The sequence below is a fragment of the Cucurbitaria berberidis genome (assembly GCF_010015615.1).
Source record: "Cucurbitaria berberidis CBS 394.84 unplaced genomic scaffold K460scaffold_3, whole genome shotgun sequence".
Classification (NCBI taxonomy): domain Eukaryota; kingdom Fungi; phylum Ascomycota; class Dothideomycetes; order Pleosporales; family Cucurbitariaceae; genus Cucurbitaria; species Cucurbitaria berberidis.
The window spans coordinates 5080875-5096709 of NW_024468937.1; the positions used below are offsets into that span (position 1 = coordinate 5080875).

General features: G+C 53.3%; 8 protein-coding genes across 8 annotated transcripts; 3 read left to right on the forward strand and 5 right to left on the reverse strand.

The window, feature by feature from the left end:
• Positions 1–120: 120 nt before the first annotated feature.
• K460DRAFT_313743 (uncharacterized protein) lies at positions 121–4546 on the reverse strand. The gene is made up of 4 exons (XM_040930254.1): positions 3800–4546; positions 3376–3747; positions 886–3323; positions 121–833 (listed from the first exon to the last, which is right to left on the reverse strand). The coding sequence occupies exons 1-4, from the start codon at positions 4133–4135 to the stop codon at positions 446–448; spliced, it is 3534 nt and encodes a 1177-aa protein (XP_040788934.1). The 5' UTR covers positions 4136–4546; the 3' UTR covers positions 121–445.
• Positions 3973–5021, reverse strand: K460DRAFT_123852 (uncharacterized protein). Its single transcript, XM_040926640.1, has one exon. The coding sequence runs from the start codon at positions 4781–4783 to the stop codon at positions 4148–4150; it is 636 nt and encodes a 211-aa protein (XP_040788935.1). The 5' UTR covers positions 4784–5021; the 3' UTR covers positions 3973–4147.
• On the reverse strand, positions 4928–5818 carry K460DRAFT_386631 (uncharacterized protein; the record flags this gene model as incomplete). The annotated part of the gene is made up of 2 exons (XM_040935612.1): positions 4928–5591; positions 5647–5818. The coding sequence occupies 2 exons, from the start codon at positions 5816–5818 to the stop codon at positions 5095–5097; spliced, it is 669 nt and encodes a 222-aa protein (XP_040788936.1). The 3' UTR covers positions 4928–5094.
• Positions 5819–7080: 1262 nt separating this feature from the next.
• Positions 7081–7719, forward strand: K460DRAFT_406582 (uncharacterized protein; the record flags this gene model as incomplete). The annotated part of the gene is made up of 1 exon (XM_040936974.1): positions 7081–7719. One exon carries the CDS (start codon positions 7081–7083, stop codon positions 7717–7719), a length of 639 nt encoding a protein of 212 aa, XP_040788937.1.
• Positions 7720–8046: 327 nt separating this feature from the next.
• K460DRAFT_339553 (RNA-binding domain-containing protein) lies at positions 8047–9269 on the reverse strand. Its single transcript, XM_040931086.1, has 2 exons — positions 8836–9269; positions 8047–8726 (listed from the first exon to the last, which is right to left on the reverse strand). Exons 1-2 carry the CDS (start codon positions 9134–9136, stop codon positions 8398–8400), a joined length of 630 nt encoding a protein of 209 aa, XP_040788938.1. The 5' UTR covers positions 9137–9269; the 3' UTR covers positions 8047–8397.
• A 614-nt stretch (positions 9270–9883) lies between these two features.
• On the reverse strand, positions 9884–11458 carry K460DRAFT_283185 (MFS general substrate transporter; the record flags this gene model as incomplete). The annotated part of the gene is made up of 4 exons (XM_040928636.1): positions 9884–10532; positions 10582–10702; positions 10752–11308; positions 11370–11458. The coding sequence occupies 4 exons, from the start codon at positions 11456–11458 to the stop codon at positions 9884–9886; spliced, it is 1416 nt and encodes a 471-aa protein (XP_040788939.1).
• A 372-nt stretch (positions 11459–11830) lies between these two features.
• Positions 11831–12830, forward strand: K460DRAFT_367179 (putative short chain type dehydrogenase). The gene has a single exon (XM_040933519.1). It carries the CDS (start codon positions 11949–11951, stop codon positions 12786–12788), a length of 840 nt encoding a protein of 279 aa, XP_040788940.1. The 5' UTR covers positions 11831–11948; the 3' UTR covers positions 12789–12830.
• Positions 12831–13301: 471 nt separating this feature from the next.
• Positions 13302–14992, forward strand: K460DRAFT_367180 (SET domain-containing protein). The gene has a single exon (XM_040933520.1). It carries the CDS (start codon positions 13608–13610, stop codon positions 14754–14756), a length of 1149 nt encoding a protein of 382 aa, XP_040788941.1. The 5' UTR covers positions 13302–13607; the 3' UTR covers positions 14757–14992.
• The last annotated feature ends 843 nt before the right edge of the window (positions 14993–15835 follow it).

The following is a 15835-nucleotide window of genomic DNA, read 5'->3' on the forward strand; positions in this document are numbered from 1 at the left end:
GTGAGTGTAGAACCCCAACAAACAAACCCACGCCCCGAGAAAAAAGAAATCACTAATTCAGGCTTAGACTTAGTGCATATATACCACAAATCCACCGGCCGGTCGTGCTAGAGAACTTCTGCAGAAAAAGGAAAAAGAGGAACAAAGGGAGGAACAACAAGAAGACTGAAGGAGAAAGGACATATATACAAAGAGACAAAGAGAAAAGTGTAGAAACAGAGCAGCATGAAGATTAAAAAAATGCATTAATTTATGTACACAGCGCGGAAAGAATAGCCATGTAGCAATGCTAATGCAATATATACCCAAAACCGGTACTTTGTCTACGAGACGAGGCGCAAACCGTCCCATATCGCCAACCCCCAGTCTATTAACCACTACTCCTTTGCCAGTGATTAATCCGTATCCATCCATGCCAAAACTTCAAATTACGTCCCTACATCCTTTACCGCCTTGGTAGCGGCCCGTTCGCAATCGAGCTCAGAGGCTGTATCGCACCTCCTGTGACAGGCGTCTGACTTCCATTCCCAGCCGGAGTCTGCGGCGCAGGCGTGGGTGCCCGACTCGGAACATTACTCCTGTTATGCGCCATATGCGCTTTGACCAGATGTCCTGCACACAGCGCACCGTTTAGGCTAAGCTCGCCGGCTAGCACTCCCGCCGCAATGACACGCGCAAGCTGCCGTGCGTTGTCGCCGGGTGATGTTGGATTCGCGCCACGGACGCCGAGGAGGTCGAGCATGGCGGATTGCGGCTCGAGGATGGTGCCGCCGCCGATGGTACCAACTTCTATCGAGGGCATAGAAACGGAGATTTGAAGGTCGCCCTTGACACTGTGATGCGTTAGCATTTGCTATCCTTGGTTAAAGGGGGAGGACAACGTACTTATTCATGATAGTAATACAATTCGCCGATTCCACGACCTGCGCGGGATCCTGACCAGTGGCAAGGAAGATAGCAGCAACGATATTGGCAGCGTGAGCGTTGAAACCACCCATGGCACCTGCCATGGCGGACCCGATGAGGTTTTTGGAAATGTTCATCTGCACAAGCTCTTCAACGTCACACTTTAGGACTGATTTGACGATGCTACCCGGGATCATGGCTTCCGCAACAACGCCTTTGCCACGACCATCGATCCAATTGATGGCGGCTGCTTTCTTGTCCGTGCAGTAGTTGCCTGAGACAGTGACGACTCTCATGTCGTCGAATCCGTAGTCAGAGGCCATAACAGTGAGCGCGTGCTCGACACCTTTAGAGATCATATTCATGCCCATGGCGTCGCCGGTGGTTGCTCTGAAGCGAACGTAGATGTTTGTGCCTGCGATAGCGGATTTCATCGATTGTAACCTAGCGAAGCGTGATGTGGAGTTGAACGCGTCTTTCATGGTCCTTTGGCCCTCGTCCGAGTCGAGCCAAATCTTTGCGGCACCCGCACGCGCCAGACAGTCGAAGCCCAGGCAGGGTCCGCGGGTCATGCCGTCGCCAGTTACGACAGTCACAGCACCGCCGCCTGCGTTGATGGCTTTTGCACCTCTCGAGGTTGAAGCAACGAGCACACCTTCGGTAGTCGCCATGGGAAGGAAGTAGTTCTGCCCATCCACCATGATGGGTCCAGCAACACCGAGGGGAAGCGGAAGGTAGCCGACGACGTTCTCACAGCATGCGCCGTGTACGAGATCGTAGTTGTAGTCCTTGTATGGCAGAAGCGAGCGTTCCAAAAGTGTCGAAGTTTCCCTTGTAGCGTGTGTTCTCGCGACCAGGCCACGTCGAACCTTTACTGCGCGGGTCTTGTCACCGAGCGTCTTTTCTAGAGCATATCCTGGAATTTTCCCCTTGATTGAAAGATCAATAAGCTCTTCGTCGGTAAGCTTCGGTGCCTGCTTCTCCCGGAGCATATGCTCCAAGAACTCCATAGGACGATTGGGCTGCTGTTGCTGCTGTTCAGTAGGACCAGCGGGTATTTCTGGCTGCAGCATCTGCGTTTGAACGGGTGGTGGTTGGCGGGCGATTTGTGCAAGGGGCTGGACTGTACCACGACCCGCTTGCTCGTCAGGACCGGGTGTGCGCGGTGGGGTCGGCATGTGCATTGAAGATACGCGAGGCGTTGGCGGCACGGAAGGAGCTCCTTCTTGAACTTCAGACGGTGAAGGTGGTTCAAGTGGCTGGTGAGGCTCCTTGATCGTCCAGCGGGCAGCGTTGAAGAGATAGCCGTTTAGGACGACACTCATTGCCAGAGCGAGAATGATCCACTTGCTAAGGAACGGGTCTTCCAAGCTCTTGAGCACACCATCGACAATGTGGGTGCTGATGTTGGAGCCAAACGCTGAATCGGTCTCGGTGATGCTAGGCTCAGCATAGTGGATGGACGGATACTCTAGTTCGTACTTGATAGGCATAAGCACTGTGACAATGGTTGAGGTTCCCAAGCTCTTGGCCTTTGCGAGAATGTGATCCAGTCCACTTCCAGCCACCTTGAACGGGTCGAGAGGAGGTGTAGCGCCAACACCAGACACATGGGACGCCTTGCTGGGTGACAGGCCGAAGCGGAGAGTGGCCACGTTCAGTACGTTTACAAGGATGAAACCAGCAACCATGAGGACCTTGAACTTCGGAACGGTAATCTTCTTTCCAAACACAGTCGTCGTGCTGGTACCAGTCTGGATGTCTTGGGCCCTGGGCCAGTCGTTGTTGCGGGCAACGTTTTCTGCCACTTTTCCATCCACGCCGTCGTCCTCGAGCGCCCTACGGAGAGCAACGTGACGCTTGATCCTGTTAATCTCTAGCTTGATGGTAAGAATTGCAGTATAGAATGTCAGAAGCATCGCGGCGTCGAACAGCAGGATCCAAGCGCCGAGGAAGCAGAACTGTCGGAGACCGCCCTGGATGCCTGACATCGCACCTGCAACAAGGATCAAGATTTCGAAGAAGTAGTCGCGAACGATCTCAAAGCCAGTCCTCTTGATAGCAGTTTGCACAGCCGACTGGATGGTAAGCGGTTCGCCTCGGTGCTCCTCGGCATCCCGTCGTGCGTCCAACGAGGCAGAGAGTACAGCTTTAGTCAGAACAATGGGCTTCTCGAATCCAATAATGACGACCAGGAAGGGAAGGCCCTCAGAAAGGAGGATCATGTTGATGGGAACGCCGAGATAAGTCGTGATAGCAAGGCCGAAGAGGAAGGCGAAGGCAGATTCGAGTAGGACAGCGGCCGCAAGCCAAAAGTTGGATCCCAATCGCCTCATGGCCAGAAACAGCGAAACAAATGTCAAGTGCATGGCGAGGTAACCCAGTGCCATGATGATGATGTCGCCTGTATCCGCATTCTGCAATCCATGGTGAGCCAAGTAGCACATGTCATTGGCCAGCGAAACGTACCTTGAGCAAATCAACGAAGGAGGTCCATGAATCTGTGAACCAGTTGCGCACGCCTCCAGGCGCATTGCCGTTCTTGGAGGCCTTCATCATCCACTTCTTCTCCTCGCGCGTGCCCTCCTTTTCCGAGCCCTGAGACTGTGCTGCATCCTCTGGGGCCGCGATCTCCTGCATTGCCATGAGAAAGTCGGCGGCTTCGGGGTACGCAATCGAGAAGGCGAGCGAGGTATCGTGCGAAAGGGTAGAGAAGGAGCTCGACGAGCTAGGGAGTAGCTCTGCTGAGACATTGCTGGGGACGGCCTGCTGCGAGGGTGCAGAGTTAATGGTGCTCGATTCGGGGAAGACGAGGGTGATGAGAGCAAGCTCGTGTGCCGTCTGCGTTGGTTAGTGAGGGTGCTATGCAAGGTGCCAGTCCAGTCCTTCATACCTTCTCCTTGTGAACGCTGGTCCTGCCATCTTCGGCTTCCCACTGCCACGACGTCTCTTCTCCCACCCTCAATCGCTTGCTGCCAGCCAAAAGCGTCTGGAACTCGAGCCGACCGGTCGCTTCCTCGATGCCATGTTCCAACAGGCCCTTGTCGAGTATACCCAGGTACGAGTAGCTGGCGAGGAATGCGATGGTGACAATGGTGTGGATGGGATGTGTGCAGGCCTTCTTTGCGATGGAGAGGAGGATTGGGGAGACATGGCGGTCGAACCAGCCGGGACTGATTTTCTTGGGGTCGCCAGCAGATTGCCAGCGACTGGTGAGGTAGCCAAACATGTTGTCGTGGTACTACCGAAGCTGTTTCAGTGGGGGGCAGTCGTGGGGCGTTTTAGGAGGAAACTGCTCGCATGGGTGACGCCTCGCGGTGGCTGTGCGGAGGCTCGACGGGAAGCTGAACGCGTACGAGTAGCGGCGTAGTCGAGTATACAACTTGTAGAGGGTGTGAGCAAGTTGCACTGTATGTTTCCTATTCCCCTGTACACGGCGTCCGCGGTGCCCAGAGTGACGTTGAGCCGCTATCGGAACCAGGTACAGGACCGACGAGCAATGCAGTGCAATGCCGCCACAAATCAGACAATTGGTGTCGCAACACGCTCTGGAGCACACGGTAGAGAACGGACAGCAACAGAGGAGCGTGTAGGCGTGTGTGCAAGATGCATTCAAGCCCTCTGCAGTATGGAGGCGCCCCTGCCCACAGGGTGCGTGCGTTGCTCGTCCCGCAACTTTTTTGACCACGCTATCGCCCCTCACCGCCTTTGTAGCCCGCTGCTGCAGGCACAATTGGACCATCAACGGCAAGCCAACAAAGGAACATGCACCTTGTCTGCGCCTAGTATTATTGCCCATGTCTGCGGCGTGATGCATATGACCAGAGCGCCTCTCTGCCATGGTTGAAGTTGATGTCCGCGGTTGTGCGCCATGCATCACGCTCCATGACGAAAAGGCGCTGTCAAATTTTTTGGAGGGTAGTCTCACGTTGAATCCTCCGCTCCAATCAGACCTAGCACCACCCGTTGGGATCTTCAGGAGAACTATCAGAATCGCCAGAAGCTCGCCTTGCCTACGTCTGGCTTTTCACGAAGAGGTTGCACAGGATAAGGGATGCTATTGGGTGGGAATTGCATACGAATTCATCCCAAAACCTGCTCTATACGTCCCAAACAAGAAATGCAGTCTGATATCCAAGAACTTAACAACGCCCTATGCCTAAATAGTTCGCGAATCCTACGCGTCGCTCACCCACTACTCGCCAACTGCTCGGTCATCGGCACATCGCCGTTCGTGATGTGCTGCAGAAACTCGCCATCTGGCTTGTACAGCATGACATGGAAATGCTCCACCGCGTCCACACTCTTCAAGCTCCTCCAGTTCTTGAACCAGACAAACTCTTGCACCTTTGATGCGAACGTCCTCTGCACGTACTCGCCAATCTCCTGCTGAGACTCTGGCGTCGACCGACCTGTCTCAGGGTCGTCTTCGAGCCCGAACTTGGTCCAGACGACAAGATGCACAATGTCGGGGTCGATGCCGTAGGGCCAGTCGTTGTAGAGAATCTTGATGTCTTCTGCGTACTCAAAGGGCCCACCTCTAGGCTCCAATTGCGTCCACTGCAGGCGTTTGTTGACGATGAAGTCTGTAATGCTCCCGTACTCCTCGACTAGGCGGTATGTGAACTGCCTATATCTCCGTAGCTCAGACGGCTTGCGATGAAACTTGTCGACGCGATCGGATCCTGTCGTACAACCATCAAAAGCTTGCTCCCTCGTGGCCCATCGCGATTATCGTACCGACGAGCTCCCGCACCTCCTCCCACGTCAACACAGCGTACTGCTCGTCTGGGGTCCCAATGATGCTGCGATCCTTCTCACTGCAGACTTTCAGGAAGTCTGGACACTCGGTCGGCCATTGGTCCCTCGGAACGTTGGCGAGCCAGAACGGCAGCGGCTCTTCGATCGGCATCTCGACGTTGCCTGCCTGAGGTCGGGTAGAGAGAGGACCGCGGGTATGATTTCAAGTATAGCAGGGTTCGAGGAGCAACGTCAAGGGATCTCCTGGGGGCGGAGATTCAACGACAGCAAAGACATCGGGTGGGACCGAGCTGAGGCCTGCACTGGGTAGTCGACGAAGCATGTTTGGCGGTTAGCGTCTTGTTTCAAAACGTGGCAATGCTGTACGGTAGTCGTGCGAAGGGCGGTGACTGATCATGTTCAGTGTCACCAAGAAGAGGATTTGTAGTACCAGCCGTGTGGTATGCACTCACTCGTAGGAGCGTCTCTCCTTTTACACCTCCTCCCACTATATCGTCTAGCTTTGGCAAGGCAGCGCAGCAGCTCAAGTTAATATAATATAGCTCCCTCGAAGCACATGCCAATGGCGGCCTCGAAGCCTGCGCCATAATCTCCCGCGCCTTACCGCCATGCGTCTCAGCGATGGGCCCGCCAGGATGACCCCAACGCCTCTCGAGGCCTGCGCGCCCTGATTGGCTACGCTTTGCTCGTTCCAAAACATTCAAGCAGACGAGCACCAACACACTGGTTGCCCCCTCTCGCAACTATATCGACGACTTGTCTAGCAGACCATTCAGCGGCAATGTTACCTCACATGGGTACAAGTACCGTCGCACGTTATTTTAGGGGGATGTCTAGAATTCCAGGGTTAAGTATGCCATTTCCGTTTCCTGTGTTCACTTTCCTGTCCTGTCGTTCACTGTCACTTTCACCTCATCGTCCTGCGCCTTGAAGAGCTGCCTTTCCGTTCGCACTTACTGCTGTCATTCTTTCATCTCGACCAATTACCGCTACTGCCCTCGTTTCAAGTACGACGTTCTACAAGCGCACCGGATCACCTGCTCCTCGAGCGTTCACCCAATCTGCTTCTCCACAACATACTCCGTGTTGCGGTGCGACCTCACCCACATTCCTTGACGACGCTTCTACCACTACCACACCCCGCATGAAACATCTTGCCTTCGACAATCGATAATAGGCACGACGACACCGCCGCTACTGTCTCGGACGCTGCTCGGTTTCGCTGAAGATACTTCGAGCATTACTTCGCATCGTGGGAAGATCTATCAACGAACCTCTCGCCTCGAGTAGGCGAACAACAAACAAATTGACCTCGCCACTGTCAACACCCTCGACACGCGGCATAGCGGCTGCAGTCCGCCGACCCCAACGATCCCCCACCCACGAACGTACCCACAACGAACCTTGACCGCCATGGTCCGCGATCCCAACTTCTGGCGGCGCTTCAGCATCGCCGTGCACCAGGACGACGCAGCAAAGGAAGAGATGACGAAGGCGCCCAACCTCAAGCACTCGTACGTCCCTTCTCTTTCCCCCCTTCCGCGCTCGCCACTAGCATCGCCCACATCGTCATCGCTCAAGTCCCCTGAAATCCTGCCCCTGGCCCTGCTCTCCTCTGTTCCTTCCCCATTACCACCACCAACGGAGACGCCCTCCCGCCGGCCCCCACCGCCAAAACGCCCTCGCTCCAAACTGCAAAAGACGCCCTCGACCAAACCCCTCCTACGGCCCGCCATCCCGCAACCACCCCTAGCAACTCCCCCACAACCATCTCGCCCTTCCTCCCAGCGGCGCACTTCCTTCCCCCTGCTCTCCTTACACCGCCACACAAACTCGTCCATGATGTCCCTCTCCGGCCGCCCGCAGTCAAGCTTCAAGTTCTGGACTACGATCACCGCTGACCCACCTTGCAGAGACTCGTGGCTCGAAAGCCAGACCAAGAAGCAGCGCCAGCGGACGTGGATTTGCTGGTGTTTCTGGCTGGGCTTTGGTGTGCTGATTGCGAGTATCGTGGTTACGCTGCTTATTCTCAAGGGGAAGAAGATTATCTGAACGACGAGAAGCGCGGAATTGGGCGAGAGGTGCCTTTTTTTTTTAATTTTCTTGGATATGGGCAATGGACTTGGAGCGTGGGCGTAATATGAATGGGACTAGGCAAGGACAGACAGGAACACATGACACAGTACACATGCATGGACGGCGTTGACACGGGGCGGGCGGGCAGGCGGGCGTAAAGTCCCCTTTTCTTCCAACGGGCGGGGTTTTCCAAACTCTAGGCGCTCTTTCTTCTTTCATCACTTCAGAGATGCCGGTTGCCTGAAGTTCCTTTCTACTTAGGACTGTTTATACCATAGATGATGATACCAGGCTCGCTCGAGGGCTCAAAATTGCAAATGTCTATTTACCTCTATATCAAGCTTTTGCAAATGATTGTCTGTCGCAAAGAGCACGTCTGGAGAGTGGGCAAGTGAGGCATGTGAAGAGAACTAACGAATCTTTTTTCCGCAATCTACATACAGCCAAGTCCCCGTCAGCGACTCATCGCTGCTATTATCGAATCAAAACATGTGCAATTCGACCCGGAACGCCGCTAAATGACATGGAGGAATCTGAACGCCCAAACTCCAGTCCATTCCCCGTTCATCTTCCACCTTCTCCCACTCTCATCCTTGGGCCTCTCCTCCTAAAGCCTCTCCGCGAGACGCCCGTCGCATTACGACAAGGCACGCACTAGAACCTCTTCGCGGCGGGAGGTGGCGTCGGGCTCTTGGACATACTCCTCGCGTCCCTACCCCTCTCCTTCAGCCACTTGCGCGTGCACATGTCGAGCTCGCGATCCAGCTCCGCACTGGGTTCCTTGCGATGGATGAAATTGCAGAAGCCGCCGCGCACACAGCCCTCGCCTGAATTCAGCCGACAACAGGCTTCTCGAAAGTCGGTCACGGGCGAGAGCTCGCAGTATATAGGGCGCCCGGCGTACCAGCGCGAATTGAGCGCGTCGCATGCTTTTTGCGAGTCTTCTTCGTACTTGAAGCGTACGTATACGTTGCCGATGAGATCTGTCGGAGGCGTGAAATGTTAACAAAGGCTCTTGTTGTATCATTACGTTTTGCGCAAAAGCAGCGCTACAGCGACAAAGCGAGAGCGAGGCTCGCAGGGAATACATACGATCGTTATTATTATCACAAACCACCAGCTCTTCCACTAGTCCATACTGGCACAGCTCGCTCCAGATGTCCTCGTAAAACGCATCAAAGTGCAGCTGCATCTGCTGCGGATTCAACTTGTTCTTGGGGTCGTACGCCGGGTTCTGGTACAGATTGGGCAGCAGGATCGTCTGCGAGTAAGAAGGCTTGACGTGTTTGCGCGAGCAGCGGTCGCCGTGGCGGCACGCGCCGATCTTGTAGTAGAAGGAGCAGTTGACCTTGTCCTGCTCGGTACCGAAGATGGAAGCGAGGTAGTTGGCCATGGTGACGATCGGTCGGGTGGTGTGGTGTGGATATCTGGATCGTGGGTACTCAGCGCGATGGAAGACGGGGAGATGCGGTGGTATTTATGGGGTGGCGGGTGTCGTAGCCGGGGGCGATGTTGCTGAGGCCGTGAGATGGAAAAGTCGCGATGCGGTCGCGAAGCTCTCAGTAGCTAGTGCAGAACTAGCGCCACTGCTTAGCCAAGCCCCACGTGATCTTCGAGCGCCTTCGAGAACACCTTGTGCTTGTCCTACTTACGAGCATCACGAATTTGTTGATTGTTAAGAGTAGTGGTGAGCTGAATGCAAGCTTATATAGTTATTGAAGCCTCAGTGATTTTCTAGATCTTAATTGCATCATACCCTACTTGTCGACAAACCCATTACCCAACTATCTCTAAACACGCGGAAGCATATTGAACAGTAAACATAATGAGACAAAGTACCATTGGTCAGAAGTGCCTTTTGAAGTTAGTATAGTCTTCAGACGTATTGCTAAGTGAAATAGAGCTAAACATCCTGCGACGACATCAGACCCGCAGAAATGTCTACGCTACATATATAATATCGACACTGCTATCTTGGGGCCTATCCACTGCACCTTATCCAAATCTCGCATGGTGCGTATCCAGAGTATAGGGGTCTTTATTTCATATATGCCAATAATACGAAAATAAAAATGCATGAAAACGTACTTAATCAATTTGATCAATTATAGACAATAGCATTATAAGTAAGTCTGTTCCTTTAGGCCATCCATCGCTGCTCATTCGTCCCTACCATTTTCTTATTCAATCCCCGATAATACATCATGAGGCAAAAGCTCAACGTTCCGCTCATCAGAATAAAGGCGGCATTAATCGCATGCCCAAGCCGATAGAAGGGCATATCCTGGGTGCGATAGATCCACACTCCTATTATCTGCCCGGGGCCTGAGAACGCAATGTTCAGAGCCGTTGAGAGTGAGCCGGCTGTCGTAGTCCGCACATTATCTCCTACCCAGGCGCAAAGCGGCGGCAGCCCACCGAAGACACCTGAGGTTGCAATGATGAGCATGGCATAGCGCGCCTTGTATGCAGTGCCTGGGAGCGCGGCCTGGACGATGAAGGCGATTCCGGCGATGAGACATGAGATGGATGCGATCAGTCCTCGACTCTTGAATCGGTCGGAGAGCATGGCAGCTCCAAATGTCACTACGTATGCGACTGCGTAGGGTGGCACGGTGAAGAGTTGCGCTTGCAAGTCCTTGTATCCAAGCCCGGCGACGATGGTGGGCGAAAAGAGGGAAAGTGAGGCCACGGCTACACCCACACCCATGTATATTATGTAGTGAACGTAGAGACGCCAGGTGGTGAGGCAGTCTTTGATCTCAGGCCAGTTGAGCTTTTTATCCTCGCTATATTGGCTTAGTATGTAATGGAACTTGCGAAAGAACTATATCGTACCTCGCATTGGCATTCACGCCAAGTCGAATCTTTTGCATCTCCTTCTCCTCGGTTGTCAACCAGGATGCATGCTCAGGATAACTTGGAAGCCAGAAGAAAACGCCGACGCCTACTACCACTGCTCAGGGTGAGCAAACATTCTGTAAACCGTGACTTGAGGACGAGCTTACCAGTAATGCTTCCCTCGAGAAGAAAGAGCCATCTCCAGCCCTCCAGCCCGCCTACACCATTCATATGACCGACTCCGTATGCTAATGCGCCGCCAAATGCTCCCGCGAGGGTTGCACTACATAGAAATGCTGCAATCCTCGTAGCTCGCTCTTCCTGCTTATACCACAAGCTGAAGTAGAAAATCAACCCCGGAAAGCTGCCAGCTTCCGCTGCGCCTAGAAGAAACCTCAAGGCGGTGACTCCAGCGAAGTTGTGCGTTCCCGCAATTCCAGCACATAGTGCCCCAAAGGCAATCACGAGAATACCGATCCATTTGTTTGGCGAGATGACCTTGAGCGCGAGGTTTGACGGAGCTTCGAATATTGAATACGCAATAAGGAAGGCCATGAGGGCGATTGTGAACTGGTAATTTGTCATGTTGTTGGTTTCCCGCATGGTGTCATTTGTTGAGGAGTTGAGGATCTTTGCATTTCCAATGTTCGAGCGGTCGAGGTAGCAGAGCAGGTAGACAAGTGCAGTAATAGGAAGGAGTCGAAGATCAATCTTGCGCACCATTCTACGCATCAATCTATCAGTCGTGTATCCTCTAGAGCTCCGTAGCAATTGGGGGTATTTACCTCTTCTCCAACTCGGGATCAATCTGAGGCGCAAGCGCGGCCTTGGTGTCCAAAACCTCGACCATTGCGACGTCGTTTTTGTCATCCATATCTTCGGGTAGATGCAACTCTTAAAAAAAATAAGAGAGAAGAAGGATTCTGTCTTCCTCAGATGCAATGTGACACAGCTTTTATCTTTCTCAGATGCGGGGATGGTAGCGCAGACTAGGGTTGCGGGGCCCCACGAAATGAATCAGGCGTATTATCCTAGGAGGAGTCCAATGCTCTATGAAGCAAAGCTAATGAGGACGATTTCCAATGTTGAGCGTCATATGGTGTTGTTCACGGATAGACGGGTGTCGGAGAAGCACCAATATCCCCGATTCCTAATGGGCTCGGTAAAAGATATCCAGACTATCGCGGGGAGTCATGCGTCTCTTCCTTTCAAGGCGCCCTGCACATCAATCTCCATTTTTTGTTAGAAATATCCAGGGTTTGATAAAACAATTCATCTTGTACTTCCTATATCATTAGACCGTGGCAAGTTCATCTTTTCGTTCTCTTGTCTTCCTTCAACATCACATTTCTTCCACTTTTACGATGAGCGCATACACCTTTCCAACGTTTCCGGATCTCAAGGACAAAATTGTTCTTGTAATGGGCATAGGCCAAACCCGGGTAGAAGGATCTTCCATCTGGGGCAACGGAGCCGCAACCGCACGCGCCTTCTGTTCTAACGGATGCAAAGTCTTTGGCTGTGACATCAATCTCACCGCTGCCGAGTTCACCGCAACTAGGTTACGCGATGAGGGTGGGATATGCGATGTCATGGCTGCGGATGTCACATCGTCCTCTGACGTGAAAAAGGTGGTCGACGCGGTGATGGAAAAGTATGGCCGGATAGACGTCCTGGTGAACAACGTTGGCATGACCAGACCAGGCACCCCAGGGAGTATTTCGGAAGAGGTGTGGGACCAACAGATGGATTTGAACCTCAAGAGCGTATACCTGAGCTGCCACCACGTGCTCCCTATCATGGAGAAACAGAACCAAGGAGCTGTCGTCAACAACGCGTCCATCGCTGGTGTGTCCTACATTGGAAAAGCGCAAGTCGCATACTCCACTGCGAAGGCCGCTATAATACACTTTACACGGGTATCAGCGGTAATGTACGCGCCAAAAGGCGTGCGATTGAATTGCGTGGTCCCTGGTTTCATCTTGGTCCCATTGGTAGAGAATCTGGGGAAAAGTGATAAAGAAGAAGATAGAGAAGTGTATAGGAAGATTACGCAGCACAATGTGCCGATGGGAAGAATGGGTGAGCCGGAAGATGTCGCAAACGCAGCGCTGTGGCTGGCCAGTGCAGCGAGCAAGTATGTTACGGGGCAACCTCTAGTCGTCGACGGCGGGTTGACAAGCCAGACGGGGACTGGGCAGTAGGAGATTCTGAAGATATAGTGCTGTTTGGTAGAGAACTAGTTCCAGGCCAAGCAATTCCGTGCATTGCATTGGAAGCTCACTAATTTCATATCTGAAGTTGGCATACCTACTCCCCTCATCGCCCTGGGACCATGATGACTCGTGGCGATTGCGCCGAGGTGGATTGAGATAACCTGAGGGTGGATGTTGAGCGATGGATTTCACCTGGGACGTGCGGTCGACGCCCTGTCGTGATTTCGAAGGCAGGATTGATGCATCCTTCTGCGGGTATGTATTAAATGGCGGTTCAAGGTGTCTTCGATACCGACACCTGGTACAGTGTCCTTTTGTTCACTCGATCCGTCTGAAAGAAGATGATTCCGAGGCTCTGGATCAAACATTCCATGACATGTGATGGGCGGTCGAGACAACATTGGTTGACAGGTCGCTTATCGTTATCGCCCTGGTCCCTGTGGCGATCTCAGGGTCTGGCCCAAATCCAGACACTCCGAAATACCATATTTCTCGCGCCCCCCTCCCTTTTTCACTCCTCACACGCAGCTTTGTGCTAATCCAACAGCGACGTTGCAATCCAACATGGCCTTCATCCGATCATTCACAGCTGGCTCATGTATACGTGACATACGAAATTGACCGTGGCCTACGGTCTGCTCCCAATCGATTGCATCTTCTTTGGGAAGATTCAGAAATCGTAACTGCTTACGAATTGGCACAGTTGCTAACTGGAAGAGATTTGTTCTGCGACCTTGATGCTGATATCCTAAGCGTTCACCGAGCTGCAGATATTGTTACTACTGGCCAGTGCTTACAACGAGTTCTATGGAATCCTCCACGGCGTCCTCGGTGTCAAGCATATCGAGAACATCGTCAATATCCTCGCTCTCCTCCCTCGTCGATCAAAACAAGTCGCTGCCAGCTGGCGCCCCCATCTCAACCCTTTTCGAGATCCGTCACACCCCAAGTGCTGGTCGTGCTGTTTTTGCTGCACAAGACATCCTCGAAGACACATTGATATGGCGATCAGACGACTTGACGCTTTCGGTCCTGTTACGAGCGTATAGACGAGAGGTGTGTGGACAATGTTTTGGATACGAGCATGGTCGAGATCTGGACATACGGGACAAGACAGTGGGCTTTGCGTTCTGCAATAAAGAGTGTCAAGAGAGATGGAGGGAAGAAAGTGGTGAAATAGGAGTAGACGCCTGGAGTGCTGTGGAGAGATTAGTCAAGGGACGCAGCAAGGAGGAGAGCGACATGGTCGATGTTGATCTGCCGCGGCCGAACAGGCTGGAGATCACACAAGCGTGGGCGAGTGTTGCTGCGCAGGCGGCGCTAATACGGGTTGCCAGGCAAGACGAACAGCAGACACCCGAGGGCAACGAGAACGTGGTACAGGTCACGAAGCAGCATAAAAAGGCGTTGCAGAAGGCACTGCTTCAGCAGATATCACCGGATGTCATGAGCTTCTGCGTCAGCGGCATCGTCTGGCGACATCGCCACGCAGAAGGGTGGGAACGAGTGCTCGCTCTGGCCGACGACTCCACGCCCTACCATAGCTCTGACGACCTCGGCGATTTCACCAAGTCCTACCTGCACCTGCTCGCTACGCTCCCGTTGCCGCTCCTGCCTCTCGTCACACCCGAGTCGCTGTTCCTCCTCTCCTCCCGCGATTCGCACAACGCGTTCGGCATCCGCTCTCTCGAGGACGACGGCTCCGAGTTCTTTGGCTACGGATGCTGGCCTGCTGCGAGCTACTTTAACCATTCGTGTAGTGCGAACATTGAGAAGAAGAGGATAGAAAGGGCATGGGAGTTTAGGGTGGGAAGGGATATTAAGAGGGGGGAGGAACTGTGCATTACGTATTTGAGTAGCGAAGAGAGGAAGTTGTCGAGGGAGAAGCGCATGTCGACTCTGAAGGGGAGTTGGGGGTTTGACTGTGCATGCGAACGGTGTGAGCGTCGGCTGTAGGTACATTGAATCATCCTGTCATGTAGATGGTAGACTTCAATAGTGGACGTACTATGTTTCTGGCTCGGTATGTCACCGTCATGCTGCATCTAGATGCAGCATAGTAAGCACCATCGTGCATGACGAGCAATCGGCCAAGTGCGTGAGGCATTTCCAGGTGACGAAAATGAGCAACGATAGACAAAGTCAATCAATAACCTGGACGCACGGCGTGCTGCGTTATCCGTCTTGTGGACATGTACCAATGTATAGTGAATGGACGCCGCAAACGTCAAATATGTTTCACGTTGCTCGCTGGAGGCAAAGATTGACGTTTCCCATAGCTGATGACGTAACGATCAGCCCTACAGGCCCGTGGAGCTACATTGAATTATCAGAACGTCAACGTCTGGCCGTGCACCGGGAGGAGGCACGAAGCGGAAATTACTGGCAGGGGGGCTGCCCTACTCCAATATGCATCCATTGGGTAGTGTTCAAGCGCGTTGGGCCCTCTTCCAAGGCCGCAATGAGGACACTCTGCAGCGTGGCGTATGCCGAGGGCTTCCTAGCGAGTCGAATAGAGCCCATCCAACCTCTCTGCAACAGACCATGGAGCTTGGAAAAGCGAGGCCGGAGTCCCGCGGCGCCGTAGACAGACACCGGCGTGAATAGCGCGTGCATGGACGAAGCCACAGAGGAAGCGATAATATAGTCGTCCCAGGCCCTTTGCGCGAGAGACAGGTTTTGTTCGACTTCTTTTTCTTCCTCTTCGCAGTACCTTTCCCTGGTTCTATCTTGCTATATCCAGCACCCCGTCGAAATACGAGGATCAATTGATCTAGCGCTCATCGAGAGATCGGAATCGACGCGGCAACGAATAAGACAGGTTGAAACCCAATCTGCAGCAGGCAGCCTTTCATTTCTCCCTGTCCACCCTGTACACCCGCGGTAGCACCGAGCTACTAGGGGAGCAGCGAGATCTCCCATCCATCCCAGGCGGAACGCGCCCGAGCGGAAACGGCGTCATATCTCCACCAAAGACAAGAGGCAATTAGACGAGTAATAACGTAGACGAGGCACATTCCAGAGCGGTTGGTACT

Bases quoted from the DNA above. Each gene is read 5' to 3' on its own strand.
- K460DRAFT_313743 (XM_040930254.1), bottom strand. From the start codon at position 4,135: ATGTTTGGCTACCTCACCAGTCGCTGGCAATCTGCTGGCGACCCCAAG. The intron at 3,324-3,375 runs GTACGTTTCGCT...CATGGATTGCAG, and splicing joins CCTTCGTTGATTTGCTCAAG to AATGCGGATACAGGCGACAT. The intron at 834-885 runs GTACGTTGTCCT...AACGCATCACAG, and splicing joins TGTATTACTATCATGAATAA to TGTCAAGGGCGACCTTCAAA.
- K460DRAFT_123852 (XM_040926640.1), bottom strand. From the start codon at position 4,783: ATGCATGGCGCACAACCGCGGACATCAACTTCAACCATGGCAGAGAGG.
- K460DRAFT_339553 (XM_040931086.1), bottom strand. From the start codon at position 9,136: ATGGCCAACTACCTCGCTTCCATCTTCGGTACCGAGCAGGACAAGGTC. The intron at 8,727-8,835 runs GTATGTATTCCC...CGCCTCCGACAG, and splicing joins TTGTGATAATAATAACGATC to ATCTCATCGGCAACGTATAC.
- K460DRAFT_367179 (XM_040933519.1), top strand. From the start codon at position 11,949: ATGAGCGCATACACCTTTCCAACGTTTCCGGATCTCAAGGACAAAATT.
- K460DRAFT_367180 (XM_040933520.1), top strand. From the start codon at position 13,608: ATGGAATCCTCCACGGCGTCCTCGGTGTCAAGCATATCGAGAACATCG.